Consider the following 20,646-nt stretch of genomic DNA (forward strand, 5'->3'; position numbering starts at 1 on the left):
GATCGAAGATTTCTGGAAGATGTTGACTTTCTGGTGATTCATGTGTGGATTTGAGTATGATATCCACCTGGGTATCAAGAGCTTGAAATATGATCAGCACGCCTTTGAACTGTCTTTCAAGGCCTTTTCACTATGTTAAGAGGCCTTTTAACAATCTATCAAGACCTATCAACTATTTATTAAGGCCTATCGATTTCATTATCTTTCAGGGCACGGTTTGACCGACAATATTGGTATAGCACACCAAATACGTCCGAAATTAATGATTCGACTTGAGCTCTATTAGTTCTTTGCCCACGCCTGCTCTCAATTTCATCACATCAATACTAATATCACATGACCTACACCTCATCCCAGCACCTATGTGTCAACCTCCATCTTATCGCCAGCCTCCGCCTCCGTCAAGTCCGTGATACTGACAAAGTTCCCAATATCCTGCTTCCTGATCGTGATCTTCTCGTTCAGCACCGCGGTGGTACCCGTTGGGAACACATAGCTCTTGAGCTTCTGCGTCCTCTCGTTTGGCTTGATGTAGTTCCTCTTGAGAATTGTCTTCTCCGGCGTGATGATTGCCACATCCACGTTGCTACCAGAACCCAAATCGTTCCAGATACCAGCCTCGATAGCGTCCGCGCAGAGCTTCACAGCCTCGTCCTGGGTCAGCTTGGCCTTCCACTGCGTCTCAAAGACGGACATGGCGGCGAGGGAGCCGGAACCCATGGTCACGTAGGGCAGCTTGTCGGTGGAGCCGTGGGCGTGGACGGTGAAGAGGTGGGTGCCAGTAGGGTCGACGCCGGCGACGACGAGGTAGGCGCCGATGTGCCCTTGGTAGCGGAAGAGGTGCTGCTTGAGCATGGTCATGACGGTTACCACGCGGGGCTTGCGGCCGGTGGAGAGGGAATGGAGCTCGAGCTGGGAGGAGATGAGGGCGGTGGTGAACTCGGTGTCGGCGGCGGTACCGGCACCGGCGCACCAGATGTTGGGGGAGATGTAATGGAGCTTTTCGCAGTTCTTGTCGGCGACAATGGGGCCTGAGGTGGCACGGGTATCGGCGGCGATCTGGAGCGGAGAGGGTTAGATATTATGAGATGAGGGTTAAATTCGAGGGGGGGGGACGGCATACCACTACACCACCATCATATATACATCCCACAATGGTGGTACCTGTGCTGGTCGCCTTGGGGAGGGGCACGCCGCGGGCGTGGAGAGCCGCATTGCGGTTGTAATTTGAGAAATCGAAACCAGGCATGGTGTGTGGTTGGTTTGTGGTTGAATATCGTCGGTTCTAAGTGTCCAAGCTCGGCTGTGGGGGTATGTTCGTGGGAAGGGGGCTCTTGATCGAGGCCGTTGAAGAGCTGATGAGACAGATGGGATCGTAACGCCTTGGCTGGCAGCCGCAACTCTTGAATGCGGGATTGTGGAGCGAGGATGCTACGGGTGACTTGATATGGTCAGACGTCTGGGCCTGTAGCTGTCTCAGTCGTGGATGATGGAGTCTTGAAGCTGTAGAAGGTTGCTACCGCAGCTTTCCCGAGCAGGATGTTGGCGGGCGTTCAGGCGGGCGATACAGTGGTCGTCAAGCTTGGACTGACGCGCGCTACAGGGTGCTGCCTGACTCCACAGCGGGACCTGGAGGCTGGCCCAAGCTCTCCCCACACGTGACAAGCGCTAACCAAGAGGGGGAAGGCACTCTTGAGTGACAGGGGTGTGCTCTCGGGTTGGCATGGCAGGCACGGCAGGCAGAAAAATCGTGGGTCAATCGCTCATTGGCGCGTCGTTCACCATTTCTTTGAGCTGGTGTTGACTTTCGACTTGCACAAAGAAACTGCAGTCCCAACCCCCTCCTGGCAACATTGTTACTGCCAACCAACAACTATTCCCGATCGAAACGACACCGATAATTAGGGGGACACGCGCAAACTATTGCTATTTCAATACTTCCAATCCCTTTTGCTCGACGACTTCTCGGACTCGCTGCCCGATCGCGATACCGCTTTGGCTGGCTTCGCTCTCGAGCCCCGGCACACCTTGCCCGCTGATGAATCACGCTAGACTCTGAGCTCAGGTCCGCTGTCTAAGGCCGGCCGCATCGCAACTACAGCTATGGCTTTCGGTTTTGGAAACGCGAGCAATGCCATGATGGGCGCACCTTCCGCTGGCGGGGTGGGGGGGTTGTCGCAAGGAAGCGATCTCGAGGTTATCCAGACAGAGGTGAGATAGGTGCACGGTGACAGGTGGTTGAGCTCACACCAGAGTGGAGCGCTAATTTGTATATACAGGGTCTTGGATTTCTCTCTCTCGCCGGCGATTCAAAGGTTCAGTTGACCTCAAAATGGCAGCCTGCTCCAGCCCCAACGGCATCCCTTCTTAGCATTGCCCCTCGAAAGGGTCTGGTTGCTGCGGCCAGCCCAGATGCGGTACACATCGCCACAACCGAGTCTGTACGGAAAGCGTTCGAGGCCCCTAAGAATGGCGATAGCGACGTCCGACCGTTCACACCCCAGGCCAAAGTACCGCTTGGCATCAGGATCTCACAGTTAGCCTTCACCGTGGATGAACAATTCCTCATTCTTTCCGCCGAGTCGGGCGGTGGTCTTGCTGTCTACAATACCGACACGCTTACACAAGGCGGCACGCAATCCGCCTTCGAAATACCTACAAATTCGGAATCTCTCAGGGCTCTGGTTCCAAATCCTTCACCGGATCTCTCGCACTTCGTCGCCATCGTGACGGACAAAGGCAACCTCTTGATGGCGAACCTTGCGGAGAAGAAGCTTGTATCGGGCGCGAATGGGCCGGTACTTCGTTCGCAAGTCAGCTGTGTCTCATGGAGCACCAAGGGAAAACAGCTGGTTGCTGGTGTAGCTGACGGCTCCATCTACCAAATGACACCCGAAGGTGTGGAAAAGGCACATATTCCAAAGTCCCCCAGTGTTGGAGAATACCATGTCGCCTCGTTGGCCTGGATCGAGAACCACGTGTTCCTTGCTATTTACAACCAGACAAATGGTCAAGATCCATCTGTTTTCAACCTAATCACCCGCCATCAACCACCAGGAGGAACACCTACGTTCACCTATCAGAAGATCACTGACCCGGTAGAGCCTTTTGTGGCCGACAAGACACCGCACCACACTATCCTCAGGTTGAAGGATTTCCCCCCAAATCTCGACGAGTGTTTGCTGGTTGCGTCAACGGCCAATGAAGGCATTGGTTTATTGACACGCTCCAAGACCCCCTTGACACAGGACAAGGATGCGGACAAGATCACAAATGTGTTCACAACAACTGAGTTTGCTGACGATTCTAAGCGTGCTCAGCTCCCTATGGGCGAGGACCTGACCGATACGTTTCCTATCGGAGCGACGCTCGACCTGTCCAGCAAGGAAAAGGTTTACAAGCCCATCCCCACGGACGAAATCGAGAACTCTCCCGGGCCTCTCCCTGGCCTGTGGGTGCTCAATAATGAAGGCGTGCTTGTGTCCTGGTGGGTTGTCTATAACGAATCTATTCGGGCCGGGACAACGTATCCGGGCATCGTAGGAGGGTCCGCCGCTCAGGCAATCACACCAGCGGCCCCAGTTAGCTCTGGCGTCTCTGCCTTTGGGTCTCCTGCTGTTGCTAGCTCTGGAGCTTCTGCTTTTGGGTCCCCTGCCCTTGCCAGCCCTGGAGTCTCTGCCTTTGGCGAACCCTCTCCTGCTCCAGCTTTCGGGACACCGTCCTCTCCCGCGGCATTCGGTGGTTCCTCTGCTTTGGGAGCCAAGGCTTCACCCTGGGCTACCGCATCAGGTACATCAGCTGCCCCAGCGTTTGGTTCCAGCGCGTTCGGTAGTAAACCAGCTGCTGCTGTACCTGCGTTCGGTGCCCCTGCTTTTGGCCAGCCATCGGCCCCTGCGTTCGGCCAGAGTTCACTAGGATTTGGGGCGGCTAAGCCTTCTCCATGGGCCACGGGAACAACCGCTTCTGCAGCACCTGCCTTTGGACAGTCAGGCTTAGGCAGCTCGGCAGCCGCCGCCGGTAAGGTGTTCGGTAGCGGTGCTGCTCCACCAGCTGGTGGTTTTGCCAGTTTTGCCAGTAAGGGTGGCTTTGGGTCTCTGGGCGGTGCTTCTTCCGGATCCAGCATCTTCGGATCAAAGCCTGCTGGCTCTGCCCCCGCCCCTGAAGTCTCAATGGATACACCTACAGCATTCCCTCCGCCGGCTGCGAAGACGGACAGACCCGCTTTTGGGGCTTCTCCTTTTGTATTGGGAAGTACATTCAAGGCTGATACCTCAAGTGCTACTAGTGCCTTTGAAACTAAAAAGCCAGAAGGCAGCTCCATGTTTGGAAGTGGGTTCAGCTCTGCCTTGGAAGCCCCAGCTTCCAAGGATGAGGATATGGATAGAGTAACGCCAGCGCCCGAGGAGAAGCCCAAGTCTGTATTTGGTGACCTCGGATCTACTACGCCAACATCGACACCGGCCCCCTCGAAGTTCGGCTTCCAAACTGCTGGCGCCGAAGCTGCCAAAACCACCCTATTTGCCCCGAAGGCCTCGGCTCCCACATCTAGTATCTTTGGAACTCCAGGACCTGCTTCGTCGGGGCTTTTTAAGCCAAAGCCAGAAACTGACCTCTTTGGTCAACCGAAGCCTGCTGCTAATCCTTTTGGCGCACCGACACCCGCCGCGGCAAATGTATTTGGGTCACCAAAGCCTGCGGAAAATCCTTTCGGAGCACCAAGGATCAAGCAAGAGGAAAGCGATAAAGAGAATGTTAAGAGTGTTCCGGCGGCCCCTCTGCCGCCGGATGCAACTAGTAAGGCCGACTTCTCTTTTAGCTCTTCATCTTCAGGATCAAACAACTCACAAGAAGCAGATACCAAAGCTCCTGTGAAAGCAGAGGAGGCGCCACTCCCTCCGGATTTCATGAAACCAGGCCCCCCCTCGAAGGAAACATCCAAGTCACCAGGATTCAGTGAAAGCGATACTGGGCGGATGCCCCCCAACCTGCTTTCGAGCAAACCGAAGCCTGAGGTCTACGATGTCAAACCACCTACCCCTGAGGAGGCTCCCTTGCCGCCTGACTTTATCGGCAAGCCCGCTACTAAACTTCCGGATGTCCCTGCTGTGCCAGAAAGCCCCGACGAGAGTGAACTATCAGAATGTGACGCGGAAGATCAGACTCACGAACTTGAGGAAGGTGAGGTTGATGAAGAAGAGGAAGAGTACGATGAGGAAGAATCGGAAGGCAGCGGCGTTGATGTGACTAAGGAGTTCAGCCCGACAGCTGGCGGTTTTGAGAGTCACACTCCTGGCATCACTCCCCATGGGTCTTTTGATGGTGGCATGACTGGAAGTGCGTTCTCGACCATTTCAAGATCCGAGGCCAACCAAGGTCGCCCGCTCTTTGGCGAGATCAACACGAGGAACGCCCCGTCGTTCCCCAAGCCGGTGCCGACAAGCCCTCGATCGCCGAGTCCGATGCGAGGTCCACCTCGGGCGAGCCTTCTCCGGCCTGGTCCCCCCGACACTCCTCGGTCTTTTGCGCCAGGTGTTGCGTCGGATCTCTTGGGACGTCGCTCAGCACCCCCGGCTACCAGCCCGTTCGGTTCTGCTCCAGCTAGCCGGGCGCGGCCACAGGAGGTCGACCCTAACATTAAAGCCCAGATGAGGCTCGCGGCCAAGCGAGAAGAAGAAGCCAAGCAAGCCCTCGTGGATCCGGAAGACGAGGGCATCCAGCAACTTCTCCGCTCCAAGATTGAGCCCACTCTGCAGATTGACGAGTTCTTGGCGACGGACACAAGGCTCAAGGAGATTGAGAAGCGCGGAGAGAACGAGATCCCAGCTGCGTGCGAGGCTCTCTGGCGGGATATCAACCGCATGATTGATCGCCTGGGCCTCAACTCCCGAGCGCTCCAGTCTTTCATCCTCGGCCATACCACCCTCCGCAAGGAGGACGGCCGCGACCAGGACGATCTCGAACACTCCGATGACTGGGTTCTTGTCGAAGCTGAAGATCTCGGTAAAATAATCGACAACCAACTCTCCCGTCGCCTGGAAGAGGGCCGCATTCAAGAGATTAACCGCGTCGAAGATGAGATTTCTGGCCTGATGCGGGACCTGACCAAGCTCCGCGCCAAAGAAGAAGACATGCGCAAGATCATCATGGCGCATGTCGACCCCGACCAGGTGAATGTTGCCAAATCTTTACCTCTTAGTGCGGAGCAGGCTGCGCAGCAGAATGAGCTCAGACGATCCTTCGCGACGTTTTCGCGGCTGTTGGCGGAAGCAGAAGAGGCATTGACGCTGCTCAAGGCAAAGATTGCTTCTGCAGGGGGTGCGAGCGGTAGAGCACCTGTTCCTACGGTGGATGCCATCTTGAGAACGATTCAAAAGATGACCAGCATGGCGGAGAAGAGGAGCGGGGATATTGATGTTTTGGAGAACCAGATGAGGAGGTTGAGGTTGGGGACTCCGGCGAGGAGCAGGGAGGGGAGTCCGTTTGTTGGTGGAGGAGGGCCGGCCACGCCGACGCCGAATAATAGGAGGTCGTTGTTGATGAGCCCCGGCAGGGGGGAGTCGCCTTTTGGGGCGTCGGTTAGGATGGGAAGTGTTGGACCTGGCGGCGGTGGTGGGGTGGGGCCTAGTCCGAGGAAGAAGTTGAGTCAGTTTAGTGAGGAGGAGAAGAAGGTGCTGAGGGAGAGGGAGAGGAGGAGGAAGAATGTGTTGGGGTTGTTGAGGGGGAGTTTGGAGAGGACGGGGGGGAATGTTAGTCGGTTGAGGGATGATGAGTAGTTTGTGTGGGAAAGGGGGACGGGAGCAAAGTGTATGCGTTTACAATCAAGCTTCACGGTGTTTTGCTTTGGAAGAGGTCTGGTCTTGTAAGTTGGGTTTGGCTTGCAGCATCGAGTTATATATCTGGGTTGCTACATAATTAGGATAGTCAAATCACAATTTTATGTGGTCAGTTGTGGTGCATGTGTGTGCGTGTATGTGTCTGTGTGGTAGAAATGAAGCAAAATCGCTATCTACCCCTATTTACTTCGCTGAGTTGTTGTATCCCACCACGCTGTCCTCTCAGAAGACTCTGAAACAAACCCACAAGTTTGACTAAACCAAAAAAAAAAAACTCCATTAACGCCCGAAACACAGGCCCCTCCAAGATGAACAGGGATTTTCCGGCCTGTAGTAGGTAGTATAGAACCAAATGCCATATCCTTCCTTTCCCTCCTTCGATTCATTCCTTCCTTGTCAATTCCCTAACCTTCCAACCTATCTCAGATGAGAAATCAATCATCATCCCACTCATCCCCATTCCCAATCCCGCTTGGCTGCCCTCCATTCTGCTGAGCCGCCTTCTGTTTCTTTTTCTTATCCTCCTCATCACTCTCACTCTCATCATCATTCAACGCCCTCGCCAAATCATCCGGATCCTGCATCTTCGCATCCGGATCCGCCCCCCCAGCCAAATCATCATCCGACTCATCCGCAAAACCTCCCCTGCTATTGCTACTCGTCACACCCTGCTCCTGCCTCGACCCACCACTCTCCCCATCATAAACCCCCTCATCAGCACTAATACTAATCCCCCTACTCCCCCACTTTGCCCTCCCCGGCCTGGCATCCCGCCCAACCTCATGCCTCCCCGGTCCAAGTGCAGGCGCGCTCTCCTCATCATACTCATCCTCATCCGCCGCGTTGCTCCCACCCCTCAGGTGCTCGCTCCCAAAAATCTTACTCAACAACCACCCCCTCCTCAAATCATCCGCATCCACCACCCCCCCATTCCTCAGCTTGACCCTCTGCCTCGTCCAGTACACCCACGCAAAATCCGCATACAGCGCCGTCTGGACAATCCCAAAAATGACACTGATCGGGTTCGGCTTCCGCCCATTCGTGTCTAGCTCCCTGAGGAACCAGTTCAGCAGATACAACCCCCTGTAGCTCCCCAAGAACACAATGTAAAAACTGGTAATCACCGTCGGGACGGTCGTCTGCCGCAGCAGCAACAGCTGCGGCAAAACGCACACTGACTCCAAGATCTGAGAGAACACCCAAAGCCATTCTGTAAAAGCCCACTCTCGTTTCTTATCAAAGATGAGCATAAAGAAGGGGGAGAGGACGAGGGATCCGGAAAAGACGAGGCCGGCGAGCTTCCAGGCGATTTCCTTTTCGCGCGTGCGGGGGTAGACGAAGCGCATGATGCCGAGGGTGTAGAAGGAGGAGAGGAGGTAAAAGACTTTGAAAAAGTAGTTCCAGGCGTGGGTTTCGACGAAGAGGTCCGTGTAGCGGGTTACGAAGACGAGAGCGTAGAAGAGCTGGGTAAGGAGGGAGACGCCTGAGACACAAAAAGGGTTAGAGATGGTTGGGAAAGGGGGGGGAGGGAGAAGGGGAAGAAAACTAACCTTCGGCGCTCCTGTTACGGTGGATAGAGAAGATGAGGATGCATTTTGCTGTTATGTGCGACAGGTCGGCCGCTATTCTGAAGATCTAGCTGGTTGTGAGCTTTGTCTGATCAATCCTTGTGATTGATTGAGATATCTGGCGTGACATACGTTCCAAGCCATCTTGAACCACTATCCACCCCTGACGGTGTCTGTAGGTGCAAAAGACGCTATCGCAACGTGGAGAGCTTCGAGTTCGGGGGGGACAGGAGCTATGATTGCATCACAAGCAAGGTGCCGCTCGCAAGGGACACCTTGGAAACCAACAACAGGTGGGGTTGCGTAGGTAGTTTCGATGAAAGATGGTAGTATATAGACAGCGTCGCGTACGGCCTGTGTGAAGCTGGTAGCAGAAGAAGCTGGGTGTGCGGTGGGAGAGGAAGTTTTGTCGATTCTGAAAGCGTGCGCGTCAAGCTCTTGATGTGGGTGGTTGCTGAGCTAGGTTGCAGGCGGCAGCGAACTGACAGCACTTTGCAGGCTGGGGAGGCGGGCCGGAGTGGCCCAACGATGATCAGCTGAGGTCAGCTGCGGAATCCCTAGGGTTAGGGTTGTATACTGAAAACACATGCTCTATGACACTCGATTTGAGACATCGTTACGTGATTTCCAGGTTTCCATTATGCAAAACACTTCAATCCATTCGGCCCGGGCACTACAAATTCCGTTGATGCGAAAGACTAAAAAACATGAGAAAAAGGCTCCAAGTCTCTCTTCCATTTCCGGCTGACATCCGGTGCCCTATGCCGGCCGTCTAAACCGGTCCGGAGCCGGCCTCGGCCCGGAAATGGTTCCCCGAGCAGATCAGTTCCGCGGCACGGCGCTGCATCAACTTCCCTCGGATGATTCAGAGCTAAGAATTTCACTTTTGGACAATTGGTCCAATGATTGGTGTGCTCTCATCTTCTCATTACTAGTTTTCAAGGAACAGCATCATTCCAAGCTATCAATACAGTACAGCAGCAGTAGCAGTCATGTTGTTCCTGCTCTCAACAAACCAGCGAACTTGATCCAAAAAATCCAAATACAAAACAATAACCAAATAGATCAAGCTGGTATGAGTTATGCTTTGCTCCTCCTCGCAGCAAGAAAAATGACCGCCATTAAAACAATGGTACATCTATTCTTCCTAGCCAGGGCTTCCTAATCGGCGTCGCTTCTCTTGGCTCGGCCCAGCCCCGTCCATGAAACTCTTTGCTGCAATTCCCAAGGAGCGCCGTGCAAATGCGGGTAAAATAAAAAGAACACAGTTAGTGAAATCGCTCAATTGACTTAGATCTCAAGAGTGACCTTCTGGCCCTTGACTCTGCCGATCACTTGGCCAGGAGCGTACTTGGGAATGACCTCGTCGTCGTGGAGCATCTCGAACTCCTCGGTGGCATCGCGGCCCATGAAGTTGAGGATAGCCTGGGGACCACCGGGGTGGTCATCGAGCCAGTTGGTGAGGTCCATGACGACACCCTTGACAACAACCCAGAGATCCTCCTTCTTGTTGTGCTTGGCAACCTCCTCAAGAGTGAACTCCTTGTCGGGGATGGTGAAAGCCTTGGGGTCGGCCTTGGCGGGGGCAGCAGCAGCCTTCTCGGCAGGGGCACCAGTCTGAGCACCGGGAGCAGGGAGAGCAGCCTGCTCACCACCCCACTGGACCGAGATCTTGCCGGGAGTGGAAGGATCGATGTGGAGGGCGATCTGGCCGAGACGGGCAGCGCCAACATTGCCCTTGAGAGCCTGCTGGAAGTGGTAGTTGGCAGCAGAGTCACCGGCAACACGGCCGTAGACGACGCAGCCAAGGAGGGAAGAACCACCAAGACGGTTGGCACCGTGGACACCACCGGCAAGCTCACCGCAGGCGAAGAGACCCTCGAAGGGCTTGCCCTCCTTGTTGAGAACCTGGGCCTTGTCGTTGATCTCGATACCACCCATGGTGAAGTGGAGAACGGGCTCCATCAGGGAGACGTGGAAGTCATCATTGATGTCGAGGGGCATGTTGTGGAAGAACTTCTTGCCCCAGGGATCCTTCTGCTTGCCCTCGGCAATGGCGTTGTAGGTCTGGAAGGTCTTCTGGAGGTGCTCGGGAGTGCAGCCGATCTCCTTGGCGAGCTCCTTGCCGGTGATCTTCTTCATGAGACCACGGCCAGAGTAATGGCGAGTGTGGAAGTCAAGGACCTTGGAGGCCTTGGAGTTGAGGACAAGGCGGACAGGGTACTTGCCCTTGTCCTTCTCCTTGTGGATCATGCCAGAGACGTAGTCACGGTGGCCGAGCTCGTCGCAGAAGCGGTCACCATCACCGTTGAGAAGGATACCACCCTCACCACGGAGAGCCTCAGCAGCCAAGAACTTCCACTTGGAGCCGGGGTCCTTGGGGTCGACGAGACCAGTAGGGTGGACCTGAACCTTGTCCATGTCGATGCCGTTACCACCAATCTTCATGACGAGCTTCTGACCATCACCGGTAGCGTGGGAGCCGTTGGTGGTGGCAAGACCCATGGTGTCGGGTCTGTGCTTCTGGAGGAGCGAGCCCTCACCGAAATCGGCGGCATAACCACCAGTAGCAAGGACGACGGGGCCGTGGATGGTGAGGGTCTGGCCCTCGTGCTCAGCCTTGACACCGCTGATGACGTTGCCCTCCTTGATGAGGTCAACAACGCGGGCCTTCTTGGTGATCTTGACACGGTGGGGCTCGGTCTCGGCGAGCTCCTCGAGTCTCTGCATCAGAGCATATGTGATGGCCATGCCAGGAAACTTGGCATCGTGACCACGGTGGGTACGGGGCTGAGAGTGACCACTGATCACAGCATGTTAGCAAGGCTGTCTAACTACCGGAAATGCCGGAAAGTAGTTGCGACTTACCCAAGACGGGAAACGAGTGTGAGGTCAAGGTTGAAAACATCCTGGAGCCACTCAACGGCAGCAGCGGACTTGTAAGTGAGGACCTTGATAAGGTCGGGTCTGGCCTTGTCACGGGCAGACTTGAGTGTGTCGTCGTAAAACTGCTTCACGGAGTCCTGGATCCCAAGATCAACCTGGGTGCGGGTGAGGGCACCGTTGATGCCAGAGGTGGCCTTGGTGGAGTTACCACCGAAAAAGCCCTGCTTGTCGAGGACGTGGACGTTACCACCGGCGAGGTAGATGGAGTGCGCCGCCGAAAGACCCGCCAGACCGCCACCGACAACAATTACCGTGTTGGACGCCATTGTATCTGAAAAGAAGCAAATGCCGAGCAAAGTCGATAATGGAATGAAGGAAAAAGTTGTTGCAGAGGAGAACGGCTTGGAATGAAGACGGGTTCGAGGGAGGTGGTTTGTTAAATGATTCGCGCGTCGTCCGTCGTCTGTGGTAAGCCGAGGTCTGGATCCTGTTAGGCCGAGTCTTAGCCTCAGTGAAACCCCCACTGGAAGCGATATCCAAACGCAGGCCGAGACAGCTAGGGACAGGTACAGGCAAACTTACCCAGGTTATGTTTGTCTAGGAACGGGTATCTTGAAGAAGAGAAGAATGAGAGAGAGAGCTGCACACTGAATGGTAGAAGGAGGACAAAGAGAAGCTGGTGTTGCGGCAGAGGGTGGCTTCTATAACGTCCCGGTTCGGACGCCTTGCGCTGTCCCTGACTTGCGAGGTTGCCGAGGCTTGGACGGTTGCCACTGGATCCGGGCAGTCCACACATCACATGCAGCCTGCCCCCCCTCCAAACAACAGCTCAATGTGGAATTCCCCGAGCTCGTCGGTCCTCTCGCGAAGAGACCAGCAACCCCCTGTTACCCCAGTTTTACCCCAAGTTGAGCCCGGCAAAAAGTCAGTCGCAAAGCTGCTGATGGAACGTGGGAGGACACTTCAATGACATGTGATGCATTGAGGTCCAAGAATGGCTGCAGCCTTGGCGACACTGGGCTCATCACTTGATCAAATCCTCACTTCGGACCACGGCCACGTCCTTGCCTTAATTGCATCGCAATGGCCGAGGATGTTGTCGACTGCAGACCGACACATGGCCGTGGGAACATTTGGACCTTGGGTGTCGGAATTGAACCATCAACCCCAAAGTCTCCAACCGGGGGCTTGTAAGGCTTGGCTCTGAAGTTAGCCAGCGCCAGGCGCTCTTACAAATCCTAGCCCACCGATTCGTCGCCGCCTTCGTCTTCGCACCCGATGAATCAGCTGACGTCACTGGAGATTCCGTGCGCTGATGGAACTAACACCTCGAATATGAGGCTTCAAATATTCATTGTTTTATGATACTTGATACACTTTGACTATTGGATTCGAGGCTCCGAGCGAAGGCAAAAGAGGATTGCCAATTCCATGAGAACGGCTTGCCTCCACCGGTCAGGTGGCGCGATGCCCAGAATAGGATTTGGAATGGCTTCATATTTGTAATGTAGCTTCAAATGCAACTATGTCCCCATGTAAGCAAACTACGCGTGCTCGCTGATTCTTGTTGATTCATACCGAAAATTAAGTAAACAAGAAACCCATTGAATCCATATCCAGTTCCTACGCCGAACAGCCCAGCCAGATCTTGGTGATGTTTTTGAACTCCCGCCAGCCGCTATCCATTTTCCCCATTCCTAACAACACATTGCTCCCTTACCACCCTCCCCCTTCACTCAAGCTCAATCTCAACCTTCTCCGCAATCACATACCAAATCGCCGCCTCAACAATCCGACAAACAATCTTCAAGTCACTCTCATCTGTCCGCATTATCTCACGTCAGCCCTCTCACATCAACCCCATAGGTAGGTAGGTAGGTAGGTATCAAAAACAAAGAATAGAGAACTCACCCCTAGGAGCATAAACCATACTAAACGTCTCCGGCAACGGCGCCCTAACCCACCCGCTCCACGCCATCGGATGCCTCTGCCCCCACCCTTTCTCCAAAATCTCCTTGATATCATCCGGATGCAAGTTCATATGCATCGACCTATCCGAACTGTGAATATGGACAATCTCCCCGTTCCCACAAACATTCAACGGGTGTCTCGCGAACAGCGCAAACCCGTGCTTCTCCAGACAAGACGTTGCGGTGACAAACACATTGGGGTGCTTCTTTGACAGGTTCTCGAGTGCTGCCCTCAGTCGGTTGTAGCACTCTACTGAGCCGTGCTGGTTTAGCTGACGCTGGGGTGCCAGACCGGCTACGGTTGGACGAGGGCCCGGGCGGTAAGGGAGTTTGGATAGGATCCCGGTGGAGGGGGAGGAGACGACGTTCCGAGGGGGGGGTGTGAAGGGGTCGCGGAGGGTGAAGAGGCGGTAAAAGGTTAGACGGGCGTAGCCGGAGGGGGTGGGGGGTGTCCCACCGGGGCCGAGCTTGAGGAAGTTGAGGTAGTCGTTGTGGATGAGGAGGGCGATGGGGACGGCGATGATGAGGAACTCGAGGAGGAGGTGGTCGACGAAGTGCATTCCCAGGACTGTCAGGATGGAGACGGCCAGGAGGGCGGAGGCGTCGAGTGTTACGTAGAATGGGTCTTGGCGGATGACCATGTTGACGGTGGGTTGCTGTTGTTGGGAGGACGGGTCGGCGCGTAGGGAGGACATGGTTTTTGATGGCTCTGAGGTGACTGTGAGAGACATTTTGGACGATGCGATATCGTTAATATTGGTGGTGATATTGGTGTTGGGACTGTTGTGAGAGCACTCTGGGACCTAACAGTCCGAGCTATTTTGGTTGATTTCAGCGTCGAGATGTCCAGCTGTTAGCAAAGCCAATATTCATGTCAGTGAGATGGATGGTTGTGGTTATCGGTTGGGCTTGAGCATTCTTCAACACAGGGAGAGGACGAGATGGTCTTGTACGGCGATTCTATGTGCCTCCCGGGTCACTAGGGGTGAAAGCGGAAGAGGGCGGAGATATACAAGTAATACCAAGCGATTATCGGCAGCAAGGCAGGTGAGACAACAGGTTGAGTTTCCAGAGTGTTCTAGTGAAGCGTGATGGCTCACTGCATATATAAACGATTCGGTGAAGACCACACGGCCCATGCCACGACAAGGTGCATATTTGAAGCCCTGGTGTCTAGGATGTAAGGACGTGAAAGATCATGAACGACTGGTGGAACAATGGTGTCACCATGCGTTTAAGTGGGCCGCAGAGCAGGGCAGAGGGGGGCTGTCATCACTCGATGAGAACAAAGCAACCCTTTCCGTTCGGGTGGTAGCTGTAAGCTGATACCCACTCAGGGTACCAAGCCCGCCCGATGCTGATCCAAGCTGCATGTATGCGACTTATGAAGGAGCTAGCTTCAAATGCAGATGTCAAACGTGATATCTCATAGATTCCGAAAGTTATGTTTTGTTGGATAGGAAACTGTTGTGTTCAGGAAGACAGTTTTCTTTCATGAGGAGGACGTCATGGTGGACTCGAGGGTTTGATCTGCATTGGCGTGTGTCTTCCATTGATGAATTTTGCTTGGGAGATAGGAATTAATAGACGTGGTGACGTCTGTTGATGATGTGTGCAAGGTGTCTCACCCAAAGGCAAACTTGCGTGTAAGTCGAACATCAAAAAGTGCCATTTGCCTCGTTGCAGCCTTCGATGCCTTTGGTTTGCAATAGCATCAACCTCAAGTCGACAAACCATTCCAACTTGGAGAGTCCGAAAATGTTTCGGTTCTGTCATGCCCGTTATTCAAATCAACTATTGCACTGTCCATCCCACGCACTCAGATTCCCCTCTCGGACGCATTCTTCAAAACTTGAAGAACTGGCAGGTCTTATGATCTACTGCATTGAAGAAAAGCCATCTGATTCGTCTATACCCAGCCTATTCACACTGCAGAGCTAACGATGCGAGTACACCCGGACCAACAACCAAGGCGGCCTATAGACGATGTTGTGGCTTTTCGACGTTACTGACCTGTGTCTTTCATCGACGATCATGCAGCATGGATGCTCTTCTGCACCAAAAACGGGAAGCCGAAAGCAAATGAAACTGTCAAGTCACACCGAGGAATTGGGCGATCTTGCCATCAAGTCGCATCAGTCTCAATTGATTGCAGAAAATGAAGCGATGTGATATATTTTCAATAGATTTAATGTCGCGTAAGGTAGTGAGGTCTGGCAGCGACGTCATAGAATGGTGGTGGAGGAGTTGAACTTGGTGGGGTGTTGCCGTGGATACCACGGTCCAAAAGTAAATAGAAAATGATCAACGTTTCTACCGGAGCATGGGATGACAATCACCCAGATACGAGAGCTTTTCAGTGATGCCTTTCGATGATATATCATGTGTCTATGTCTGGCCGCTCCTCGACCATGAAGAGGTACCATTCAGGCGAGGTAGGTACACCCACATTCATGTATGATCAGTGAGCTCGCATGCGCTGTCATGGATATTTAGGTATCTAGCTAAGTGCATAGCCCCTCTAGACGAATATAACAGGTGACTGAACAGTTGCCGACTTTCCTAAATTTATGTCGTTGACGGTGCTATCATAGATATCTGCTTCAGCTACTTGGTTGATGAAGCCAGGCTGTAAGACGTAACCAAACAAAAGCAACCTCTACAGCTTCATGGGCCACAACCATTCTGCTGTTCGTTGGGCTCATTGAGCGTGGTGGAATACTGCCCTCTTGTGGCATTTCTGCTGAGCTGAACCCCGACTAACATTTATTTTTTAACTGGAAGGCACTTCGAGCCGGTTCTTTCTTCATAGAGTTTTCCCTGCTCGCTTGATATCCTGCTCGAACCACAAGGCTCCTTGGCTCCCTCTTCTACTGAACACGGCGCTGGCCGTTATTTGTACAGTCTGCTACCGGCTCATTATCATTCTTTATTTGGCCCCAAATGGCTATCAAATCAAGTCGTTATTGCATCCGGGCGTCGGCACAATCAAACCTACCGCCGTTGTGGGTTTTGCTGCAACCCTCGCCGCCTCAACATCGACCTTGATAACAAGCTGCATGGAGCGGTCGTTTAGCTTGCTTCTGGAGCGTCAAGAATCAGTACTCGCGCGTCAAATCGAAGCTAACTTTGACATGGCTACCTTGCAGGCCTTTGCCAAAGATCTGAATGCTTCCAGTCTGGTGTTGACCTATTCCAAGACCACTGCCGTGTATGTTTACAGCCCCATGTTTCTGCTTGCTCTTCTTGCGCCGTTTCTAGCAGTAATACTCGAAACCTGGGACTGGTTGCATGTCGGCAGCGCCGAAGGAGTTATAGGTATGACCCCATAGTTACTACTCGTCTTGGGCTTGTTGGGGGCCTTGCATCAGGTCCCAACTCGAGCATCACCCACAACTGGAAGGAGTCCTCAGAATGAAGGAAAATCTAACAAATCACACACAAATCCCAGATGCCAAAACCAAAAAGCCCTGAACGCCATGTCTCCACTTAACGTTTTCAACTGAGGTCCTCTGATGAAAGCCCCGACCCCAGAGCGGGCCGCAATGTCTGCTCCAGAGTCAATATTGTGATGGCTCAGGGTAGACCCAGCCCCGGACTTGGTTCTTGGCGTGAGGCGTTGCCCCTGCGATCAAGTTAGGTAAAAGTTAACTTTGAGTTTTGGACATACAAGCCACCTACCCGGGTCGTAGGTGAGTGGCTTGATGCCACTGGTTCTGGAGGGCCCATTATGAAGGAAACCCAGATTTAAACTAGGTCGGCACATCTCACTTCGTTCATCACAGTATTTCCACTCAGATCAAGTGCCCGCTCCTCTTCTCAAGGCCGACTTTGAAGTCTCTCAGTATATCTCGTCATTTGGACGGACAATACCACTCAAACGACGGCCAACCTACGAGCGACATATCGAAAAGAATAATCAAGACTTGCTACATGCCCAAAATGTTTAGACAATGCTACGAGATTTGGCCTGGTGACGCACCAGCGGGCGCCGAGGTTCGTGAGGCCGCACAAATCCTCGTTGTATGTCAGCCAGCGCTTGGGAGCGGGACAACGCCGCCGAGTGTCCTCCGCTCCTTACCAAAGGTCCTCGCGCTCCCGAACGACCACATCCCGAGGTTCTCGAACAAGACAAGGCTCTCGACGCTGATACCACGGATGAAGAAAATTACGACGACGTTGCTGGCCCTTCCAATCATCAACCACAACCGTCGTCAAGCAAGAGGGGTAGGGCTGAACAGCGAGCGCAGCGGCTACAGAGAGATGGCGTGCTCCAGACCGGCAATGCTCGTTGCGAGACGTGCAAAGCATACGAGAGTAGCTCTAAACCAAGCCCAAAAAGTCGTAAAAGCGGCTTTCAATGCCGTATACTGGAGGGAGAATCCCGCGCTTGTGCTCGCTGAGTTGCTGGGCGGGAAAGATGCAGTTTGGTCGGACGTAAACGACACCAAGAGGCCGAGCAACTCCAAACATCTAAGCGACGCAAGAAATGAGCCCCCTCTGACACTCGGCACCCACCTACAACATATGTACACCTTCACCTCGTCTTACGAAGCCTCCTCTCATTCACCTTGGCACTTGTCGACAACCATTTGGGCATTTACTGACCGTGACCTTCAAGACCCGTCAATTACACATAGAGACCCCCCCTTACCGGGACGGACCCACCTAATATCTGGGGCTTGACGGCTTTTCAAGTTTGCAAGTCAAGCCAAAAGGAAGGCTTGATTTAACTTGGTTAGAAGTGAGCTTTACTTGACTTGATTTACTTACTTATTTGACTTGACCGTCAAGTAAGTAATTGCTTGACTTAGTATCTCTACAGGCTCAGCCGGCGCTTCAAAGTTCAGCATAAACGCCACATAGACCGCCATCTGTGGACGGATTTTTCAGTTGTCCTTACTTTAAGGATTTGATTGATGAAGCCTTCTCGATAAAATTTAATCATAGCTGATGGTATATGATAGAACGACAGTGTCTCATGCTTCAAAACTTGTAGATGTTAAAGGAAGCCCGGAGAACGACATCTGGCAGGCAACACTTCAACTCGATCATCAGGTGAGTTGGTTTGTAGATTAGTTGAGACATTTCAAGTATCATCTGTCACCTGCTGCCTGACTGTTCAAAAAGAATATGTGAATGAAGGATGTTTTGGACTTGGGGGGAACGACCTGATATGCCAAGACGTGCCCCCTTTTTACCCCTACTCCTGTCCGTGCTTCACAATATATTGGCACCAGACTGACCGTGGCCGCACCATTCTTGCATCAAAAAACAAAATTAATTCGGAAGAGTGTTCACAATGATTTAGTTTTGGGCTCTTCAAAGCCGTCCAGTTCGAGTGCCTAAACACTGCTATTCTCTGACAATAGTATACTTCTCAACAGCGGACAAAGGAATCTGAACAACCCCGTTGTCTCTATTCCCAGGCTTCAACAAAGCAATCGCAAGGCTTCCACATTCAAGGCCACCATCAACATTGCCATTTAAACACTTTGATATCCCTCGACCTCAAGTGAGATCTTTTCATCCCGCACACCAGTCAAGCATTCCCTCCCTTCAAGTCCCTCTGTCTCTAGAACCAGTCCCGGTGACATAAGGTTTACTTCTCTGAAGCAAGGAATCAACTGGTGGTGTCACCAACATTCTTTACTTTCCTACTCATCCCTTCCACCAAGAACACCAACTGTTTCCCAGTCACAATGGCCACCCTCCTCTATGCCCCGGAGCGCAGGAGCAGGATCAAGACCCTCCTAGACAAACTCCTCGGCCGAAACCCCAAATCCTTCAAGGTCATCAGGACCAGAAAGCTGAAATCCGCCAATGTACCCCACCCAGAGATGATGGAAGACGCATCCCACGACGCCGCCCTCCCAGACCCCTCCTTCACTACCTTTGCCAGCTCTTCTACCAACTACACTGCCCCTCCCAACAACCAAGGATGCCGTAGTCTCCTCTGCTTCACTAACCATCCTAACAGCAGCAACAGCACCACTTCATCCAACGGTGCCCGCACCTCTGCATTCTATGCCACTGGCCCATCACGTAGTTGTGCCGTGTTGGAAGGGACGCTAATCCCCACTGCTATCCAACCACAGACTTTCTTCCTGAGAGGTGTCCCCACACCGGAGAGCGCCAGCTCTGCTTCTTTCTCTCGTGACGATGATGATGTGAATGGACTCACCGATGACAGGCGGACGCTTCCTAGTCAGAGGCGCCGCCAGCCGGGACTTGGAAGGACGGGGAACATGAGGGATATGAGGCAGGCTTATCTTGATTCAGGTAGGTGAGCAAGGTTCTGTGAGGAAGTGAGTAAGTGAATTTGTAAGATTGGAGAGATGAGGCTGGTCCTTGCGAGATTCACCACCATGGCCAGACTGGGGTGACATGACATCGATAATACATAATTTCTTTTTTTTGTCAATTGAACTAACTTTCAGTTTGCTATTTCTGTGCAATTTGTGTGTCGTGTTTTTGAGTTGTTGGAAGAAGTGACGGAGCGCGTTGTTGCCCGCCCAGCAAAGTCGCAAAAACTCGACTGGCAGACAGAAGCACGACTCCAAGAACCGCAACACTTAAGGATCACATGAAGCCCAGACCTACATCAAACAAAACAGATGGGAAAAGCTGATATCATGTAATATGAAGAAAAGAAGCAAAAAATGGCAAAAGCTCACCGGCCAACCCGTGGGGTGGCCGGCTACGAAAGCTGTTTCGGGGTCAAACAGCTTTGCTTCGTAGAAGACTCGAACTGGGGCTGTCCGAATCCCCGGATTGGGTGGGCGGACAGCCAGCCCACTTGACCATTTGGCCGTCGGATAGTGGGCTGCTGTTGGAAGGTACAATTTGGAACTACTATAAGTACTGCCTGCTCTTGCTCATAAGGAAGGAACGAGTTTCAAGGGTAACTGTTTGCCAGCGCGAGCCTTCGCCGTGACTTGCTCTTGCCCCGACCAACCAGCTGATCGTCTTTCTGTTTCCATGTCAAGTTGAAATCGAGAGAAACAGTATTGGGCCTGGCAGTCACCCAGCGGGTTGAAGTAAACTTTCATCCAAGATATTGTAGCATGGCTGTTGCTTGTTAGCTACCGTTATAAAAGGTGAAACTTGGGGGATTTCTCCCAGTTGAAGGTTGACTTGCGCGGCCTCATCTTTGCAATCCCAGACCGACGGACAGACTCGCACACAAATTTGATGTGGTTACACATCTCCCGCAAGACAAAAAGACATTCTGAATTTCATGGAACACATGTGACCTGTTGCTCAGCGTCTTACATTACCCTCTTGGTATCTCGAGTCTTGCGGCAAAGTGCCACCCGGCTGGGAACCGCCTGACGACCTCGACAAAGTACGGGCGGGGCGGTTAGAAGACCAGGTCAAGAACCAAAA

General features: G+C 53.1%; 8 protein-coding genes across 8 annotated transcripts; 3 read left to right on the forward strand and 5 right to left on the reverse strand.

Annotated features, from left to right (window-relative positions):
* Positions 1–238: 238 nt before the first annotated feature.
* On the reverse strand, positions 239–1,586 carry PUP1 (proteasome core particle subunit beta 2). The gene is made up of 2 exons (XM_062942085.1): positions 1,124–1,586; positions 239–1,059 (listed from the first exon to the last, which is right to left on the reverse strand). Exons 1-2 carry the CDS (start codon positions 1,247–1,249, stop codon positions 361–363), a joined length of 825 nt encoding a protein of 274 aa, XP_062805006.1. The 5' UTR covers positions 1,250–1,586; the 3' UTR covers positions 239–360.
* A 158-nt stretch (positions 1,587–1,744) lies between these two features.
* On the forward strand, positions 1,745–6,949 carry QC764_108250 (uncharacterized protein). Its single transcript, XM_062942086.1, has 3 exons — positions 1,745–2,211; positions 2,280–4,794; positions 4,855–6,949. The coding sequence occupies exons 1-3, from the start codon at positions 2,104–2,106 to the stop codon at positions 6,771–6,773; spliced, it is 4,542 nt and encodes a 1,513-aa protein (XP_062805007.1). The 5' UTR covers positions 1,745–2,103; the 3' UTR covers positions 6,774–6,949.
* A 1-nt stretch (position 6,950) lies between these two features.
* QC764_108260 (uncharacterized protein) lies at positions 6,951–8,879 on the reverse strand. The gene is made up of 3 exons (XM_062942087.1): positions 8,534–8,879; positions 8,384–8,468; positions 6,951–8,316 (listed from the first exon to the last, which is right to left on the reverse strand). Exons 1-3 carry the CDS (start codon positions 8,543–8,545, stop codon positions 7,268–7,270), a joined length of 1,146 nt encoding a protein of 381 aa, XP_062805008.1. The 5' UTR covers positions 8,546–8,879; the 3' UTR covers positions 6,951–7,267.
* An 812-nt stretch (positions 8,880–9,691) lies between these two features.
* On the reverse strand, positions 9,692–11,613 carry OSM2 (Osmotic growth protein; the record flags this gene model as incomplete). Its single annotated transcript, XM_062942088.1, has 2 exons — positions 9,692–11,204; positions 11,270–11,613. 2 exons carry the CDS (start codon positions 11,611–11,613, stop codon positions 9,692–9,694), a joined length of 1,857 nt encoding a protein of 618 aa, XP_062805009.1.
* Positions 11,614–11,723: 110 nt separating this feature from the next.
* Positions 11,724–12,083, reverse strand: QC764_0010030 (uncharacterized protein; the record flags this gene model as incomplete). The annotated part of the gene is made up of 2 exons (XM_062939865.1): positions 11,724–11,767; positions 11,870–12,083. 2 exons carry the CDS (start codon positions 12,081–12,083, stop codon positions 11,724–11,726), a joined length of 258 nt encoding a protein of 85 aa, XP_062805010.1.
* Positions 12,084–12,674: 591 nt separating this feature from the next.
* QC764_108280 (uncharacterized protein) lies at positions 12,675–14,715 on the reverse strand. Its single transcript, XM_062942089.1, has 2 exons — positions 13,199–14,715; positions 12,675–13,108 (listed from the first exon to the last, which is right to left on the reverse strand). The coding sequence occupies exons 1-2, from the start codon at positions 13,986–13,988 to the stop codon at positions 13,020–13,022; spliced, it is 879 nt and encodes a 292-aa protein (XP_062805011.1). The 5' UTR covers positions 13,989–14,715; the 3' UTR covers positions 12,675–13,019.
* Positions 14,716–17,190: 2,475 nt separating this feature from the next.
* On the forward strand, positions 17,191–17,943 carry QC764_108284 (uncharacterized protein; the record flags this gene model as incomplete). Its single annotated transcript, XM_062942090.1, has 1 exon — positions 17,191–17,943. One exon carries the CDS (start codon positions 17,191–17,193, stop codon positions 17,941–17,943), a length of 753 nt encoding a protein of 250 aa, XP_062805012.1.
* A 1,016-nt stretch (positions 17,944–18,959) lies between these two features.
* QC764_108287 (uncharacterized protein) lies at positions 18,960–19,648 on the forward strand (the record flags this gene model as incomplete). Its single annotated transcript, XM_062942091.1, has 2 exons — positions 18,960–19,539; positions 19,587–19,648. The coding sequence occupies 2 exons, from the start codon at positions 18,960–18,962 to the stop codon at positions 19,646–19,648; spliced, it is 642 nt and encodes a 213-aa protein (XP_062805013.1).
* Positions 19,649–20,646: the final 998 nt, after the last annotated feature.

This window comes from Podospora pseudoanserina, chromosome 1, assembly GCF_035222485.1.
Source record: "Podospora pseudoanserina strain CBS 124.78 chromosome 1, whole genome shotgun sequence".
Classification (NCBI taxonomy): Eukaryota; Fungi; Ascomycota; class Sordariomycetes; order Sordariales; family Podosporaceae; genus Podospora; species Podospora pseudoanserina.

What these genes read in the sequence shown, in the direction of transcription:
- QC764_108260 (XM_062942087.1), bottom strand. An exon ending in CCGTAACAGGAGCGCCGAAG is followed by an intron (nt 8,317 to 8,383) that starts GTTAGTTTTCTT and finishes TTTGTGTCTCAG; the next exon opens with GCGTCTCCCTCCTTACCCAG.
- PUP1 (XM_062942085.1), bottom strand. Translation starts at nt 1,249, where the DNA reads ATGCCTGGTTTCGATTTCTCAAATTACAACCGCAATGCGGCTCTCCAC. An exon ending in TATATGATGGTGGTGTAGTG is followed by an intron (nt 1,060 to 1,123) that starts GTATGCCGTCCC and finishes TCTCCGCTCCAG; the next exon opens with ATCGCCGCCGATACCCGTGC.
- QC764_108280 (XM_062942089.1), bottom strand. Translation starts at nt 13,988, where the DNA reads ATGTCTCTCACAGTCACCTCAGAGCCATCAAAAACCATGTCCTCCCTA. An exon ending in TATGGTTTATGCTCCTAGGG is followed by an intron (nt 13,109 to 13,198) that starts GTGAGTTCTCTA and finishes TAATGCGGACAG; the next exon opens with ATGAGAGTGACTTGAAGATT.
- QC764_108250 (XM_062942086.1), top strand. Translation starts at nt 2,104, where the DNA reads ATGGCTTTCGGTTTTGGAAACGCGAGCAATGCCATGATGGGCGCACCT. An exon ending in TCGAGGTTATCCAGACAGAG is followed by an intron (nt 2,212 to 2,279) that starts GTGAGATAGGTG and finishes TTGTATATACAG; the next exon opens with GGTCTTGGATTTCTCTCTCT. An exon ending in TCTGCCGCCGGATGCAACTA is followed by an intron (nt 4,795 to 4,854) that starts GTAAGGCCGACT and finishes CACAAGAAGCAG; the next exon opens with ATACCAAAGCTCCTGTGAAA.